Raw genomic sequence first — 16,891 nt, 5'->3', positions numbered from 1 at the left:
TGGCTTATGCCTCCCATTCTTTGTCCCATTCAGAGTCTATTTGCCATCCATATTTGTCCTCTCTCAATGCTGCTTCCATGGCTGGTCCTCATCTTTTATACATTCCATCTCGGACTTCCCCTCGGCTCTGGGGGTCCCATCTTTTCCTTCTTCTATCATCTCGTCCTCTTCCACATCCCCTGATACTCTGTAGCCTCTCTTTGCACTCATCTTTCTAATGCCCTCTTTTAAAACATCACGCACATGTTTCAAAATCTAGGGGCTGCCTGCCTCCTCTCTCTCAGGGTGCCCCCCATACGTCCCCTTCCAGGGGGGTACTGTCCGTGTTGGTGCTGCTGGGCCAGTGCTACAGCCAGCAATTCTGCCTTCTTTTTCATTTTTCTATCGGTCTCTCTTTGTGCTTCCTGTTCACGATTAGAAAAAACTTTATGGGCAATTTCAAGCAGCTGCTCTATATTCATTCCCAGGAACCCTTCTTGCTTCTGTATTTTCCTTCTAATGTCCCCGGCTGCTTGGGTGACAAAAGTGTTCAAAACCATTCTACTATTTTCTTCTGCTTCTGGGTCATAGGGAGTGTATTGACGGTAGGTCTGGTAGACCCTTTCTAGGAAAGCACCAGGAGGCTCATTTGGTCCTTGTTGACACTCTTGTATTTTTCTCATATCGGTTGCCCTTTTTCCTGCAGCCTTTATCCCTTGCATCAGGGCCTGCTGGTACCCGGTTAGTTTAGCCATGCCTCCCTCTTCATTGGCATCCCAGTTCGGATCTGCCATAGGAAATGCCTCTTTCACCTTTTGTTTCTGCATCCTCCCCTTCTTTCACTAGCTTTGCTAGGTATTTCCTAGCTCCTTGTATAATACGTTTGCGTTCCTCTGTATTGAAGAACATGATTAGGAGCTTGTTACAGTCCTGCCAAGTTGGTTTATGGCTATTAATTATGGACTGAAACAAAGTAGTCACCGGTTCTGGCTGATCTGAGAATGGAGGTGTGTGAGTCTTCCAATTGTACAGATCAGTAGTTGGAAAGGGTATATATATTAAATGCGAGGTCCCTGAGCGAGGGTCCACTGTCTCTCTTAAGGGACAGGCTTTAGTTTTCTTCAAGGGATAGACATTGCTCTCTTCCCCTTCTTTTTCTAGCTCTGGGATATCTTTATACTCATCTTCTGCCTCTACATTTTCTTTCCGTGTCTAAGATCTGGTTTTGGCAGGGGTAGCATTGGAGGGGTTTCTTGGTCCACCCCCAGCTCCCCTTACTTGCTCTTCTACAGGCCCTTCCACTCTCTCTCCTCCTCTAGGCAGTGAGGGAGCATATGGTGGTGGGGGCACCTCTTCTTCTTGGGTTTGTTGAACAGGCTTAGACTTCGGCTGGAGCCTAGCTTCTAGAGGGGCAGTGGGGCAGGCAGTATCTCGCTTTACTGGCACCACCGGGTAGATGCCTCCCTTTGGTGGTCGCCTTCTTGACTATGGATTCATCCTCCTTCCTTTCCCTAGGGCCATAAGCTGCACCTCCTTCTTCCTAGCCCGGTACCCCGGCCAGTTCTTAACCCAGGGAGGGGGATTCAAACAAGTATCAAACCATGACTGTGCATATATAATCTGATCATCATGTTACTTAAGAGTAAAGTGATAAACATTTAGGGCAGTTGTTTCGTCAAAAGTCCCTTCCTTTGGCCAGCCTAAATCAAATGTAGGCCAGAAAATTTCCAACAGCTCAGGGGTTGGATTCTCCCCTGACTGGACCCATCCTCCATACACCTCCTGGAAATGTTTCAACATCAATTTCAAGGGGGTTGTTTCTGGGGATGAGCATGAACCACCCATTATCAACACAGAGCCCAGACAAGACGAGACAGTCTAGGGATTAATAACAGTGAGAAAGCAGTAAGGGGTCTGCTTCTCACGAGGCCCTACGCACTCGCTTCTCGTCTTTGACGACCTGACGAAGTTGCCCAGCCAGGAAATGCGTCTCGGAGATTCACACACCAATCGCCCTAGGTGTTCCATTCATGTCATTCACATGACAAGTTTCCATCCCAGTTCCTACAAGCACCAGCGGGTTCAGTTGAGTCCCTCTGACTCATTTACTTGGGCTGTGCTAGGGGGTGATCAAGCCCCTCTTCGCTCCAAAGTGGAACGGTAACCCCAATTACTCCATACTCACATGTCCCGGGACTTTCCTGGATCACTTGTTCCTGATTCCGTCACCGGGTCGTTGACGCCCCAGTGGCGCACCGCTGACACCCGAGGAAGGCAGGGCCTGCTCCTGAAAAACTCAGGGGGTGCCCACAGGTCCACTACCAGTCTAGAACCAGCGGCCACGGACTGGGGGTCAAGGGGGTACCCCAAGGGTCCCCTCAATCCCAGAAGAACGAGCCCCCAAAAATATAGCAGGGTTCAGTGTTCCCAAGAATTGAGACTAGACAGAATCTTCACGAAGGAATGATGTTTATTGCCGGCAGAGCTCAGCATGACTAGTGCCACAAAGAACTGAGCTCCCGATTCATTCACAGTTCCTCATTTTATACATACAGCATATAGACACATCACATGGTGTTGGTGTCAGGTAAGCTAAGCTCATTTTAGCTAGAATGTATCTGTTTTCCCATCTAACAGCGAGGCACTTCAACTGACATTTTAGATAAACATGTCCTCATTGCTTCCGCTTTTACTTTGAATGCAGGCTATTTTAGATAAGCATGTCTACATAGCTTCCTCTTTCACTTTGAATGCAGGCTACTGTAAAATGTGAGAACAAAGTTTATTTTTCATTATAATCATTCAGTATTAATGGCACTCAGCATTTGCAATCTATTAGTAATTAAACAATTGGTATTTCCTTCAGCTACATTGGAAGCTATTTCCCCACGTTTTTCCTGGCTGGCACAACAGGCTGTCTTCTACTCCCACCCCCTTCTCATGTTTGCTGTGAGACAATGAGAGAGAGAATTATGTTGTACTTGAAAAGGAGATACTTTTGTCTGCAGTTACTTAGTTTGTTTGCTTTCTTCTTTTTAGCTGGCTCTCTGGAGAGCTAAAAAGGAGTAGTTTCAGTAAGGATTGTTCCTCTCAAGTTGACTGAGACTTCTGAGATAATTTTGAGTCTCCTAGACTATTTTGAGATGCAGCAATGACTGGCAGTGTTATCTGAAAGCAGGATGTTATAACTCATAAGGTTTGCCTTTTTTGAGAGTTAATGATCTCATATTGCCTATTCAAAGCCATACCATACTGCTGTTATTCAAAGAGCAATATACACGAATCGCTAGCATCTTTTTCACCTTAATAATTACTTCAACTGGTCCACTTTGTTGGGGGAAAAGGTTAAAAAAATAGCTTTTCTTCAGAGGTGCAATGGATCTTGAATCAATAGAGAGTCAGCACACGAGTTTAGCTTTTAAAATCATTTACTTCTAAAGGAAAAAAGGTTAACAGGATTGCCTACAAAATAACAAATGCCTGGAGCTACATTCTCACTACTGGTTACAAACAAAGAGCTGGGATAACTGAATGGAGAATCTTCTTCTTCCTCTGTCTTCTTGACCCTGAAAGAAAATCACCTGACCTGTTGACCAATAACAGTTTACAAACACTCAAGTTTTCTGGGCTTGCAGATTATTGGCTTTGAGCCAAGTTCCCCTTCCAGGTCAATCTAAACAACAGCATGGTAGGTAAACACATTAACCCCATAATGAGTGAATCTCAGACCTTGCAACACACATATATTCCAACACATTTATGGTACAGGTTTCTCATATTTGTTTTACATATTGGGAAATGTCTTGTTGAGGTAGTGGTGCTCATTCGAGTCTTTCTCCATGAGGCTGCTCCCTTTGCCAAAGATTGCTGGCATTGATTGTGTGGGCCTGGTGTGGGATGCCGAGGAGAGTATAGCCATCTGTCTGGTGTACCGATTGCCCAGCGCACCAGCAGATGCTGTGCCTGGCCTGTTAGAGGTGGTGGCTGGCTGGGCCTTGGAGTACCCCAGGCTTCTGGTCTTAGGGGACATCAGTGTCCATGCTGATGATGCTACCTCCTCACAGGCCATGGACATGATAGCCTCCATGGCAGCATTAGGACTCTCCCAGTTTGTATCAATGCCCACACATCGAGCAGGACACACACAGGATTTGATCTTTGGGTTCGGGGTACAGGTGGATCTGGATGAAGCTATAGCAGTGCCATGGTCAGACCACCTCATCCTGAGGGCTTGTCTGGGCACCATGACCCCCTCCTGCTTGGGCGATGAGCTGATTTATGCTCACCCGTGGAGTCAAATGGATCCAATTGAATTGCAGAACACTCTGCAGGATCCGATGCCCCCTGGTGGCTCATTGGATGAGCTGATAGAGGACTGGAATGTCCGTTTCTCTGAAGCTATTGATGAGATCGCTCCCCATCGCTCTCTCCGCCCCCGAACTAGAGTAGCTCCTTGGTATACTGATGAGCTATGACAAATCAAATGGGAGCTGAGAAGGCTAGAGCGAGTGTGGCGGCGACTCCATGATGAAATGACAAGAACATCTTATAGGATGTTTATGAAGGCCTATGAGATGGCACTGAAAGCTGCAAAGAGAGACTACTATGCAGCTTCCACTGCGTCCACTAGTTCTTGCCAAGCACAACTTTCCAGAGTGATTCGGTCTTTAACGTCCCTCACACATGGGACAAATAAAAATGTAAATTCGGTAATAAGCTGTGAGGCTTTTGGAGACTATTTTGCGAATAATATCTTGTCACTCCGCTGGGATCTGTCCACCACAGTTGATGCAGTATGTGTACTGGAGGCCCCTTGGTCATCCTCAGGGTTGATATTAGATCAATTCAGGCCACTCTCCCAGGAGGAGGTGGGCAGGGTCCTTCATGCTGTGAAACCTACCACGAGCTCACTGGACCCATGCCATCATGGCTGGTGAAAAGTGGTGGTGATGGGATTTGGGCACCGTTAGCTGACATCATTAATCTTTCTCTGAGTTCTGGTTTTTTTACAGACTCACTGAAAGAGGCAGTGGTGCGGTCCTTCTTAAAGAAACCATCACTGGATCCTGCTGATCCAGCCAATTCTCGCCCAGTTTCGAATATTCTGTTCCTGGGTTAGGTAACTGAGAGGGCAGTAGCGGAACAGCTGCAGGTATACCTGGGTGATGCCTCTATCCTGGATCCATTCCAGTCCAGCTTCAGGCCTGGCCATGGTACAGAGACGGCTCTGGTTGCCCTCACAGATGGTCTGCGGCGACACCTGGACTGGAGTGGGTCGGCACTGCTGATACTTTTAGATCTTACAGCAGCATTTGACATGGTCAGTCATAATCTTCTGACCCATTCCCTTGCCAATGTGGGGATTTGTGGAACAGCCCTGCAGTGGCTGAACTCCTTCCTTCACAATCTAGGACAGAGAGTGGCACTCAGGGAACAGATGTCTGCTTACCATTCTTTGGTATGTGGCATCCCTCAGGGGGCGATTCTTTCCCCGATGCCATTTAACATCTATATGTGCCCCCTTGCCCTGTTAGCCCGCAGCTTTGGGCTAGGTTGTCACTGGTATGCAGATGACACTCTATCTGCTGATGGATGGTGTTATGACCTTTACTTTCTTTAGGGTATATTTTTCTTTTAATCTATCCCTTAACCCTCTGGGTAGTCTGCTGCCACCCGGAATATTTTATTCCAAGATATTTTATTTAAATTTTCCCTTTGGTAACGTTCCTAAGCGTCAGGCTCCTTCGTGGTTCTATGTGGCCCTGAAGATAAGAATGGGATATAGCAATGACAGCTATACTGGGATATAGCAAAACAAAAATAAACTTTTATTTAGTCAAGAAGTGTATCGGTTTCATAAACGTAGTTCTCGGTTCTTAAAGTTACTTCATTTACTCTCATTCACACAGCTGGCCTCTCTTTCCCTGACTGAGTGTCCTTTCACAAACATGCTCAGTTCAGGTTCCACACAGGTTATATTTCTCTCATAAACACTTCAACATATTCAGGCAGCACATAGCTAGCCTGCTTTCTTCTGACTAAAAATTTTCTCTCTACTCTCTGTCTCAAACTGCATTCACTCCACCCACCCTCTCAGTCCTCAACCAATCATATTGTCAGAAACTGTTTTAACCTAAGTAACGCCATATTTAATCGTGTAGTGTTTAGACTTCTTTCCCTCCAGGCAACACCTGCAAGGAGCGGATTCCATGGGAAAGGATCCTGTCTTATCTGCTGTTTCGACCTTGGCCAGCTCAGCACACCTCTGAGAAGTTTTGCTGAATGAACTTGGGGGGGAGGCTGGGCTCCGGGAGTGTGAAATGTAACAACCTTTGCTCTATGATTCATTCCTAGCAACGATTTGCTCGGCCAGGATCTCTAATCCTGGAATATGCACGTCTGGGCTTGAATGCTGTCTTTCACAATAAACCTTTTGAAATCAAAAGACCTCATCTTCTTGCAGAAGGGAGTGAAACAGACTATCGAGTATGGAATGCCATAGCCTGACACATATGCAGAGTGCGCTTGATTCTCTTGGCTTTCAATTCTGCTTTCGTTCAACATGGGTAAATCGATGTGTCAGTAGTAAACATTTGTATCACTCCTCTCTGAATGACCTTTTAAATTTTACTGCCTATCGTGTCAAAGCGATTAAAATTAAATGACATATTCTTATCTCCTAAATTAATTAGTCAAACTCTTACATCAAGGATTGGTGACAAGTTGTGGACAGACTATGCTTGGACAGAATGTACACTGAGAATAAATGACATCAAACAAATTGGAAACTAAATAAATCACTTTTATTTAACAAATAAATTTCTTCTGAAGTCTCTTTAGAAATTAAACAATAGAAACAAACTATGTGGCATTCCTCAAATCCACGTGTAGGATGCTATGGAAGTGGTACTTAGAGGGAAATTAATCTCCGTTGCCTCCTGTCATGAAGAGCAAAAAGAAAACATTAGAAATGAAATGATATCTAGAATAAGAAAACTAGAAGATAAACACAAAAAAGGCCACCCAATCTATAAACTTGCTTGCATGAAAATTAGAGGAAAAAAACTCCTCACATTCTATACAAGCTATTAAAGGCACCCAGGAAAAACTCAAACTAATTCTGTAAAATTAGCCGATGTATTTGCTGAATACTACCAAACCATTTGTACATCAGACAATCCTGACACTAATCATATTTTAAATTATTTATCATCACAGGAAATTTGGAAAAAAACCTCACAAGAACATAAACAATATCTGGACCAACCAGTCACAACAGAAGATGTTACAGTCACTATCAAATCCTTGAAAAAAATAACAAAGCTTCAGACAGGGATGGATTCCCTGCCAAATTTTTACAAAAAAATACATTCACCTACTTTCAACTCCACTAACTGCCACGTGCAACTCTGTTATGTTAGGAGGTAGCATCCCTCTATCTTGGTCAGAGGCTGAAATAGTAGTTACTCCAAAAAAGGACAACCATATTACAAATACTAAATCTTCTCAACCAATACCCTTCCTGAATGAAGACCAAAAGATCTTTACAAGCATATTTGCCAAAACATTGTCTAAATTTAAATAACCAACTACATTCACCTTGACCAGACAATACACGTAACACTTTAACTATAATTAATTTCTGTGAAGCATACAAAACCCCTGCATTACTTCTGGCCTTTGATATAGAGAAGGCATTTGGTTAAGTGGAAATACCATATCTAAACCTTTTACTTCAAAAAATGGGTTTTGGCGACCAATTCTAAAATGCCATTAACGCTCTTTATCTTTCTCCAAAAGCTACAGTTAGGACTAACAATGTACATTCGATAGATATCCATATAGCAAGGGGAACTAGACAAGGCTGTCCCCTTTCCCCATTTCTGTTTGCCATAACTATAGACAGGGCCGGTGCTACCATTAGACCAACTAGGCAGCCGCCTTGGGCACAGACCTCAAGAGGGGCATAGTTTTATACAGATTACTTTCTTGAAAAAAATGCAACTGAGAAAACCTTTTGAGCACCCCCTAAATGGTCCTGTCCACAGACATCAAGCAGCTCAAAAGCTCACCATAACTTTTTTATTTATTTATTTATTTGATGTATACCCTGCCCTCCCCACAGATGGGCTAAGGGTGGCTAACAACATTAAAAAATACATTAAAATCACAGAAACATAAAATCAATATTTATTTAAAAATAATTAAAATGGTCCAGGAGCAGGCTATTTAAACAAATATTGGGAGTCCGTATACAGGCATGGCAGATGGCTGAGGGCAGCTCCGGAAGAAATGGTGGTCTTAGATGGAAGAAGAAGGACACTCGCTGGCACTCAGCCAAAGGCCCAGCAGTACATCTCCGTTTTACAAGCTCTGCAAAACTGTAACAGGTCCCACAGGGCCCAGATCTCCAGCGGGAGAGCATTCCACCAGGCCAGGGCCAGGGCAGAAAAAGCCCTCGCCCTGGTTGAGGCCAGATGGATATCCTTTGGGCCAGGGACCACCAGGAGTTGCTTGTCTGCAGAGTGCAACACCCTGCAGGGGACGTAATGGAAGAGGCGGTCCGGCAGGTATGGAGGTCCCAGTCCATGAAGGGCTTTAAATACCAAGGTTAACACCTTGAACCGGATCTGGAACTCCACTGGAACCCAGTGCAGCTGGCACAGCACATGATGAATGTGCGCTTGGATGGGCGTTCCAGTAAGGACACATGCTGCTGCATTCTGGATCAGCTGTAACTTCCGGGTCAGACCCAAGGGCAGTCCAGGATAGAGTGAGTTGCAATAGTCTAGCCTGGAGGTGACCGTTGCATGGATTACTGTGGCCAGGTCCTGTAGTGAAAGACAGGGCGCCAGTTGCCTGCCCTGTCAAAGACGAAAAAAGGCAGACCTGGCAACAGTCATGACCTGGGCCTCCATTGAAAGTGTAGCATCCAAGGTCACACCCAGACTCCTCACCATCAGGGAAGGTTTCAATTGTACCCCATCAACAGCTGGGAGCCGGTTCCCAGCTCGATTGCCCCATGATCCAGACATAGAACCGCTGTCTTCAGGGGATTCAATTTCAGGTGACTCTGATGTAACCATACCGTCACAGCCTTAAGACCCTTGACCAAGGAATCCAAAGCAAGATCAGACTGGCCATCTGTAATGATTCCAAGTAAATGTGTGCATGTATCTTTAAATGCTTGATGAGATAGGTGAAGAGTGGGGGGTGAAGGAGATGGATGAGTGAGTGATATATTTAGTGCCACCATCCCCATCCCCATCCCCATCCCCATCCGGAGGGCGGTGGGCGGTGGGCGGTGGGCCGTGGGCTGCGGGTGGTGGACGAAGACGAAGACGAAGACGAAGACGAAGACGAAGACAAAGACAGCCAGACCCCCGGGGCAGTCCAGAGTTTTCATTTCTAAAATATTGTTCTGGAGTGTCTCTAACACATCCCACTGCTTTTTGTGGCATTGGCATTCCTTTAGTGCCCGTTCCGGGCTGTTTTGTGCTGTTCCGGGAGCTTTTTGGCATGGAACGGGTTAATAAAAGCGGGGCAGTCCAGAGTTTTCATTTCTCAAATATTGTTCTGGAGTGTCTCTAACACATCCCACTGTTTTTTGTGACACTGGCACTTCTTTAGTGCCCGTTCCGGGCTGTTTTGTGCTGTTTCGGGAGCTTTTTGGCATGGAACGGGTTAATAAAAGCGGGGCAGTCCAGAGTTTTCATTTCTAAAATATTGTTCTGGAGGGTCTCTAACACATCCCACTGTTTTTTGTGGCACTAGCATTTCTTTAGTGCCCGTTCCGGGCTGTTTTGTGCTGTTCCAGGAGCTTTTTGGCATGGAACGGGTTAATAAAAGCGGGGCAGTCCAGAGTTTTCATTTCTAAAATATTGTTCTGGAGGGTCTCTAACACATCCCACTGCTTTTTGTGGCATTGGCGTTTCTTTAGTGCCCGTTCCGGGCTGTTTTGTGCTGTTCCGGGAGCTTTTTGGCATGGAACGGGTTAATAAAAGCGGGGCAGTCCAGAGTTTTCATTTCTCAAATATTGTTCTGGAGTGTCTCTAACACATCCCACTGTTTTTTGTAGCACTGGCATTTGTTTAGTGCCCGTTCCGGGCTGTTTTGTGCTGTTCCGGGAGCTTTTTGGCATGGAATGGGTTAATAAAAGCGGGGCAGTCCAGGGTTTTCATTTCTCAAATATTGTTCTGGAGTGTCTCTAACACATCCCACTGTTTTTTGTGACACTGGCGTTTCTTTAGTGCCCGTTCCGGGCTGTTTTGTGCTGTTTCGGGAGCTTTTTGGCATGGAACGGGTTAATAAAAGCGGGGCAGTCCAGAGTTTTCATTTCTAAAATATTGTTCTGGAGGGTCTCTAACACATCCCACTGTTTTTTGTGGCATTGGCGTTTCTTTAGTGCCCGTTCCGGGCTGTTTTGTGCTGTTCCGGGAGCTTTTTGGCATGGAACGGGTTAATAAAAGCGGGGCAGTCCAGAGTTTTCATTTCTAAAATATTGTTCTGGAGGGTCTCTAACACATCAAATATTGTTCTCAAATATTATTCTCAAATATTGTTCTCAAGTATTGTTTCTTTAGTGCCCGTTCCGGGCTGTTTTGTGGTGTTCCGGGAACTATTTGGCATGGAATGGGTTAATTAAAGGGTGACAGTCCAGAGTTTTCATTTCTAAAATATTGTTCTGGAGTGTCTCTAACACATCCCCCTCTTTTTTGTGGCACTGGCATTTCTTTAGTGCCCGTTCCGTCCTGTTCCGTCTCGTTCCGGCTTTTACCCTGTCCCCCTGTAGTCCCTTGAAAATCTTTGGGTGCGATTCTCTTCACATATTGGTTATTCTAGTATTCCACCTACTCCTCCAATATACCTTAATGTCAAGATTTCATTTTTTTGAAGAGACACGTTTAGATTGCTGTGAGCCCCTTTGATAACCTTTCCAACTCTAGGAAATGTGCCACTCTGAAGCGGTTGAGTCTATTTACCACCTCAGGGCTCTGCCTCCTCATTCCCACCACTTTCTCCTGTATGTTTTGAACCAGCTGGCCTTAGCTACGCACTCCCTAATACCTCTATAAGATAACAGAGCTGGCTGTGGACCCTCAAGAAAATTCATCCCACTCGGATGCAAAGGCTGTGCTTCTTTAGCAGTCCTTGACAGTTCCCAAGGTGACCTAGTAATACAGTAACTAGCAGAACTTTAGCTCTGACTGGGACTGGCCTGGGATGAGAACTCAACCACCTGGAAAAGCTTTCCCTGGACTGGCTTCTTATTATTCCTGTCCCTTTAAGAAGGAGCTGATCCCGCGTGACTCAGCATTTTCTTCAGGGAAAGCGTGCCGTCTGGTTTCAAGGAGAGAGGAGCAGGCGGTCACTCCTGCTTTGGGCTTCGTCTCGACTGGCTGAATCTCCGGCAGTGAGTGCAACACCCCCTTCCCGCGCAATCTGGATGCCTCTCTTCTCTAGCGGGGCCTATTACGGGTGGGGGCGGGCAGACGGCGCCTCTTAGGGTCTTTGCCGCCAGGTAGGCGTTGTTCTGGCCTCTCGCTCTCAAGGGAGAGCGGGCTAACCCCGCTGTCTTTTCTCCTCTCTTTCCCGTCTTTTAGTGCCTGGCAAATACACGGTCACCTACTTCCCTGTCCGCGGTGAGTGCGGGGCGACCAAACGGACAAGCAGAGGGAGCTCCCTTTTAGTGTGTTGGCTGCCACAGGAGGAGAGCGGGACAGAGGCTTGCTGAGACTTGAGAAGGGGTTGGAGAGGCGTGGGACACGGGACGCCAACTGGTTTGCAACCCAGCTAGATACATAAGTGCACACGCACGTGATAGTTCAGAGGGATTTACTGGAAAGTCTGGTAGGAGTGTTATGAAGGCAGCAACCTGTTTTATCAGATAGTCTAGATTTTTTTGGATTTCAGGTGAGCATATCTCCCTCCATCTTTAAGCCACCAATATGTTAATTTGGTACGCCTTGTGCTGGGGGAGCATAGTTGGCTGTAGATATGGTGCTGACAGGCATGTATGTTCAAATGAGACGACTATCATATTTTCAGAAAGCATGCCCGTGAGAGGACAATTTAAAGTACAGTAGGTGTGGTTAAAGTGTTTTTTTTTAAGAACATGTCTGTGCTTTAAATCAAGCTTTATCGGAATATGTGAAACTAGAAACTGTATCTTCAGATCCCTATCTGATGTTGTAGTACTGTATGCTGTCAGGAGTAGACCTATTTGGAACTCTGCTCTTGATCTCCCCAATAGACTGACGCTGAGCTGCCTTCACAGATATTTATAAGTGCCCATGGGCAATTTTGAATCGTTGTTTTCCAGTCTTTAATTGGTTCCCTCTAGCCCTATGTGCACATTCTCATGCTCCGTATTCATTATTTGTACTACTGTTCAATCTGAACCACACAAGTCCCTTTCACCTTAATTGTAACTCCACTGTTTCCCCCTCTATTAGCTGCATGGCAGGCAGTGCCATTATTCTCCTGCTGCATACTGTATGTTCATGCATAGCCTGTGGGGCTTGTTTCTTCCAGGGCGCTGTGAGGCCCTGCGGATGCTGTTGGCTGACCAGGGACAGGAATGGACAGAGGATGTGATGACTAGAGAGATATGGCAGAAAGGAGACATCAAGAAATCATGTGTGAGTCATACTAGCTTTGGCATGGACTTTTGTTTGGGTGAGAAATCTGAGAAATGGGTTTTGCCTAGCTCTTTGGACTGCCCTGGGACAGATGAGAAGCTGTAGTCTCACCAAGCTTCTACCTCATTTGGGAACGTTCAAGCAATGTTCCATGACTAACCCCCCCACCCCCTTCCTCATCAGGTCTTTGGGCAGCTGCCTAGATTTCAGGATGGAGACTTCATGCTGTATCAGTCAAATGCTATTCTACGCCACTTGGCTCGGAACCATGGTGAGGCTTGGAGATGTCAAAAGGAGACAGAGGGAATGAGTTTAGGGAGCTGTGCCCGTATGCATGTTGTCTTTTCATGCAAGTGAGCTGATGCGTGTAAATTTGTCTCTGGGTTGGTTGGCAGAAAGATCAATATGGTAGGTGGATGTAAAATTTATTTGAAGTAGCCATCGTAAAAACATAAAGATAAAAGGCAGTGCAACATCAAAGGCATAACACTACTTCCCATGACAATCTGTAAAAGAAAAATATATGTAAAGATCTACCGAATGGGGAGCGTTGACCCCCAAGAATTTTGCCATTGAAGTCAGCAGCCACTGCAAAATTGGACACACACTTTCCAGTAGTAGGTTGTTTATCTCCTGATAGAAAGTCACTAATAATATTCAATGTATATAATAACATTTAATTTATATATCGCCTTTCAGGACAACTTAATGCACACTCAAAGTATGTCGTTATTACCCCCACAACAATCACCCTGTGAGGTGGGTGGGACCGAGAGAGCTCCAGAGAACTGTGACTGACCCAAGGTCACACAGCTGGCTTTAAGTGGAAGAGTGGGGAATCAAACCTGGCTCTCCAGATTAAAGTCCTGGCATTCTATATCACTACACCAAACTGGTTCACACCAAACTGGCTCAACTATGGTGTCTCTGTGTGTGCGCATGCAGAGTAGTCTCTGGCTGGACATGCCCTTGCCAACCCTTTTACTCTGATACTCAGGGCTCTATGGTCAAGATGCACGGGAAGCAGCACTGCTGGACATGGTGAATGATGGCGTGGAGGACTTGCGTGTGAAATATTATCGCCTCATCTACCAGAACTATGTGAGTTGTGCCTTTAGGTGGTTGAGTTTATTTCTCAGCCACTGGAACTGAGAGCCAAGCTACAAGTGACAAATTATACTTGCCTGGCAAGTGAACAGATTCATGTGTATTCCTCCCTGAGACCTCTGAGGATCTCTGAGACCTCTGTCCTTATAATGGACAACTAGAATTGGGAAGGAGTGGAGAAGGGACTGAATCTTTCTCAAAGTCTGTGATGCAAACAGGGAGTTTGATGGCGTTGATGTTTGCATTTCTGTAATGGAGCCTGAAAAATAAAATACAAACACCAGTTAACCAAAGAGTATGGTTATTTGAACTCTCTCCGTTGGGAAGGGCTCCATCAAAAGGAGAAGTGAAGCTGCAAGAGAGCAAAATCCAGATTCCACTGCTTCCTTTTCCTTAGTCCTGTCTACACTCTTCCAGCAGAGGAGTAGGAAGCGGAACAGAATCCTCTTGGGTCCTCCAGCAGAGAGGATAGAATTCTGAACCTAGCTGTATCTGAGTATTCTTCCACCCCAGCTCTTCCTTGTGGTAGTCAGATAATTCGGGTGTATGTGGGAGGAGGCTTGGGAGAAGAAAGTACTTTTTTCCATGCTGATTATTCTCTGGGCAGGAGGATGGCAAAGCTGCCTATGTTGAGGCCCTGCCAGGGGAACTGCGTCCTTTTGAGAATCTTCTGGCTCAGAATAATGGTGGGAAGGCCTTCATTGTAGGCAAACAGGTAAGGCCACCTTATCTGTATAGCTCTGGGCATTTATTAGGGGTGTGCACTAAAAATGGCCATAAATATTGGTATTCCCCTATATTTGGGTACTCTCATACTGGTTTAATATTTATTCGGGTTTTGGGAAAGGGAGGGATTCTGAAATTAACCAGGGCCATTATTCTCTATGGAGAGATCTGTCCAGGGGGCTGGAGATACTGCTTTTCATGCAAATGACACCAAAATTGCAGCAGAGCAGCCTATCCACTAAAAAGCCTCCAAGTTTTAAGTAGATTGGGTCCAATTCTACATGCCTCTGAACAAGATGCCCCCAGCTACTCTCCACTGGCAAAGAAACCTTAACCAAACACACAAGAACAACCACTGACAAAAAGCCTCCCAATGCAAAAAGAGCCAACAGAACCAGAGAATCCCAGCAGAACCAATCTTGCAGCAGGAAGGCAGAATTAAGCCACAGACAGACCAGGCAGCAAACAGCACAAACTCAAAAAAAACCCTCATCTGAAGCTACCAGCAGTCAGACCAGCATTTCTGTGGACTATGAGGGAATTGCCATGATTAGACACACAGCTGAGCTCCTCGTAACATGTTATGCCATTTGCCTGTGGGAGTCCCCTCCCCTTCCTCTTTTTTTCAGTTTGGAAAACCTTCCAAGGCAAGAAAAGAAAAGCTACTGTGACCTTTAAAATGCTAGTCCTGGTTATTTCTGAATATTTCTGGGAATAGTCAGGACTGGAACACTGATATAGCCAAGATTCTCAGATATATTCAGGAATCCAGATCTGGAAAGTACTGATATTTGTGGGGTATATTTTAAAACTATAAATACCTAAAGCTCACATCCCTAGCATTTGCCATGTCTCCAGTAGGATTTGACAAACTTTACCTTTAGGCTAGAAGTCTGCATCCGTAAGGGTTCCAATGGCTCCATTATCTTCTCACTTTCTAACACACTATCATGTCATTGTTCTTTTTTATCTGAATTTCCATGTGATCCCATGTAAGCTGCAGTTACTATAGATAATCCTTTTGTTTTCCTGAGCCCACTTTCCACTTCTCCTGTTCAGTATCCTCTTCCTTACTACCTTGCATCTCTTTTCTACCAGACTTTATTTGGAGCTTTGTGTACTCTGTGCAATCTTTTCCCCTCCCATCCAGGCTACCCAGATTTTGCATGGAGTAAAAATGAATTCTGTGGTGTACAGCATGCAAATTGAATATGAGTGCATAACTTACCTTTTGCAACTTTTTATTACTAAGCATTTGTTCAGTCCCCAGCCATTGGAAATCTTACTCAGCCCCCCTTCCTGCTGAGATTGCATTATTGCCTGCCTATGTGCAGCCAATAATTCTCATCCTCGATGGCTGGAAAATGGTTGAGTTGTTCTCATTTTTTATGAAAGCTGAGATTCCCAGAAAGCTGCATTCTGTGCCTTTTTGCAACCTCCTGGACACAGCTCTGCTTTTCTGCTAGCAGATGCTCTTCCCAGTTAAGAATCTGGTGAGGATAATCTCTAGAAAGGCTTACCAAGTACTCAAACACCCCTAGTCCAAACTGACTGAAGGAAGTGCTTTAGACTAACATTGCAGCCCTCAGCAGAGATATACCCTTCTCAGTCCATCGAAGTCAGTGAGCTTGGAAAGGTGTCACTCTGCTTAGGATAGCTCTGGAAAACATTCAACTTGACCCTAGTGTGTGTTGCTGTGTTATGCTGCTCCTACCTAAACAAAACAGAGTAGTGAGAGATGACAGTGATGATGATTATGATGGTGCCTTGCACTTGCTGCCCCTCGCTTTCCTCCCTCAAACACATTGTTTTGTTTCTGCCACTCTCCTGCAGATCTCCTTTGTGGACTACAATTTGCTGGATGTGCTACATGTGCACCTGGTCCTGGCACCTGATTGCCTGGCTTCCTTGCCTTTTCTGGCTGGCTATGTGCAGCGGCTCAATGCTCGGCCCCTTCTCAAGGCTTTCCTGGAGTCTGATGCACACAAGAAGCGCCCAATTAATGGGAATGGCAAACAGTGAGAAGAATGGCTCCTCCAAGTTGCAATGCTTTCTCTTACCTATGGGAACATTGTAGTTTTGTATGCTTCATTGTGGAATATAGCTCATTTGAAGAAGGACTCGTGTGTGTTTTTTCTAGGAAGGGAAAATGATAGAAGTTGTGAGCAAGGCAGAGGTGTGTACAGTCAGATGCCCTGATTCCTGTAGTGTAAATAGTAAGCTAGGACTCTCGATGCCTGACTTATGGCTCCTTCTGTGTTCCAATAGGAACCCCAGCATGGAGACTGCTGTTAACTCCTTAGCTCTTCCTTAACTAGAACTGCAGAGTTATTCTAGCCTAAAGCTGTTTCCAGACAGATATTTTGCTCCATCTTGGCTTCCTTACTGCAATGCAGTTTTCAAGATCATCTACATGACATTGTCCTCTATTTGTCCTG

The 16,891-nt window shown here is 45.4% G+C and overlaps 1 protein-coding gene across 1 annotated transcript; it reads left to right on the top strand.

Annotated features, from left to right (window-relative positions):
• Window positions 1-11,244: 11,244 nt before the first annotated feature.
• GSTP1 (glutathione S-transferase pi 1) lies at window positions 11,245-16,573 on the top strand. The gene is made up of 7 exons (XM_054972675.1): window positions 11,245-11,392; window positions 11,583-11,621; window positions 12,514-12,620; window positions 12,804-12,891; window positions 13,618-13,721; window positions 14,335-14,442; window positions 16,287-16,573. Coding segments are annotated over exons 1-7 (636 nt in total). The 5' UTR covers window positions 11,245-11,391; the 3' UTR covers window positions 16,476-16,573.
• The last annotated feature ends 318 nt before the right edge of the window (window positions 16,574-16,891 follow it).

The sequence above is a fragment of the Eublepharis macularius genome, chromosome 2 (assembly GCF_028583425.1).
Source record: "Eublepharis macularius isolate TG4126 chromosome 2, MPM_Emac_v1.0, whole genome shotgun sequence".
NCBI classification, from domain to species: Eukaryota; Metazoa; Chordata; class Lepidosauria; order Squamata; family Eublepharidae; genus Eublepharis; species Eublepharis macularius.
Note: the sequence above shows the minus strand (reverse complement) of the source record. Positions and strands in the feature narration are given on the sequence as shown.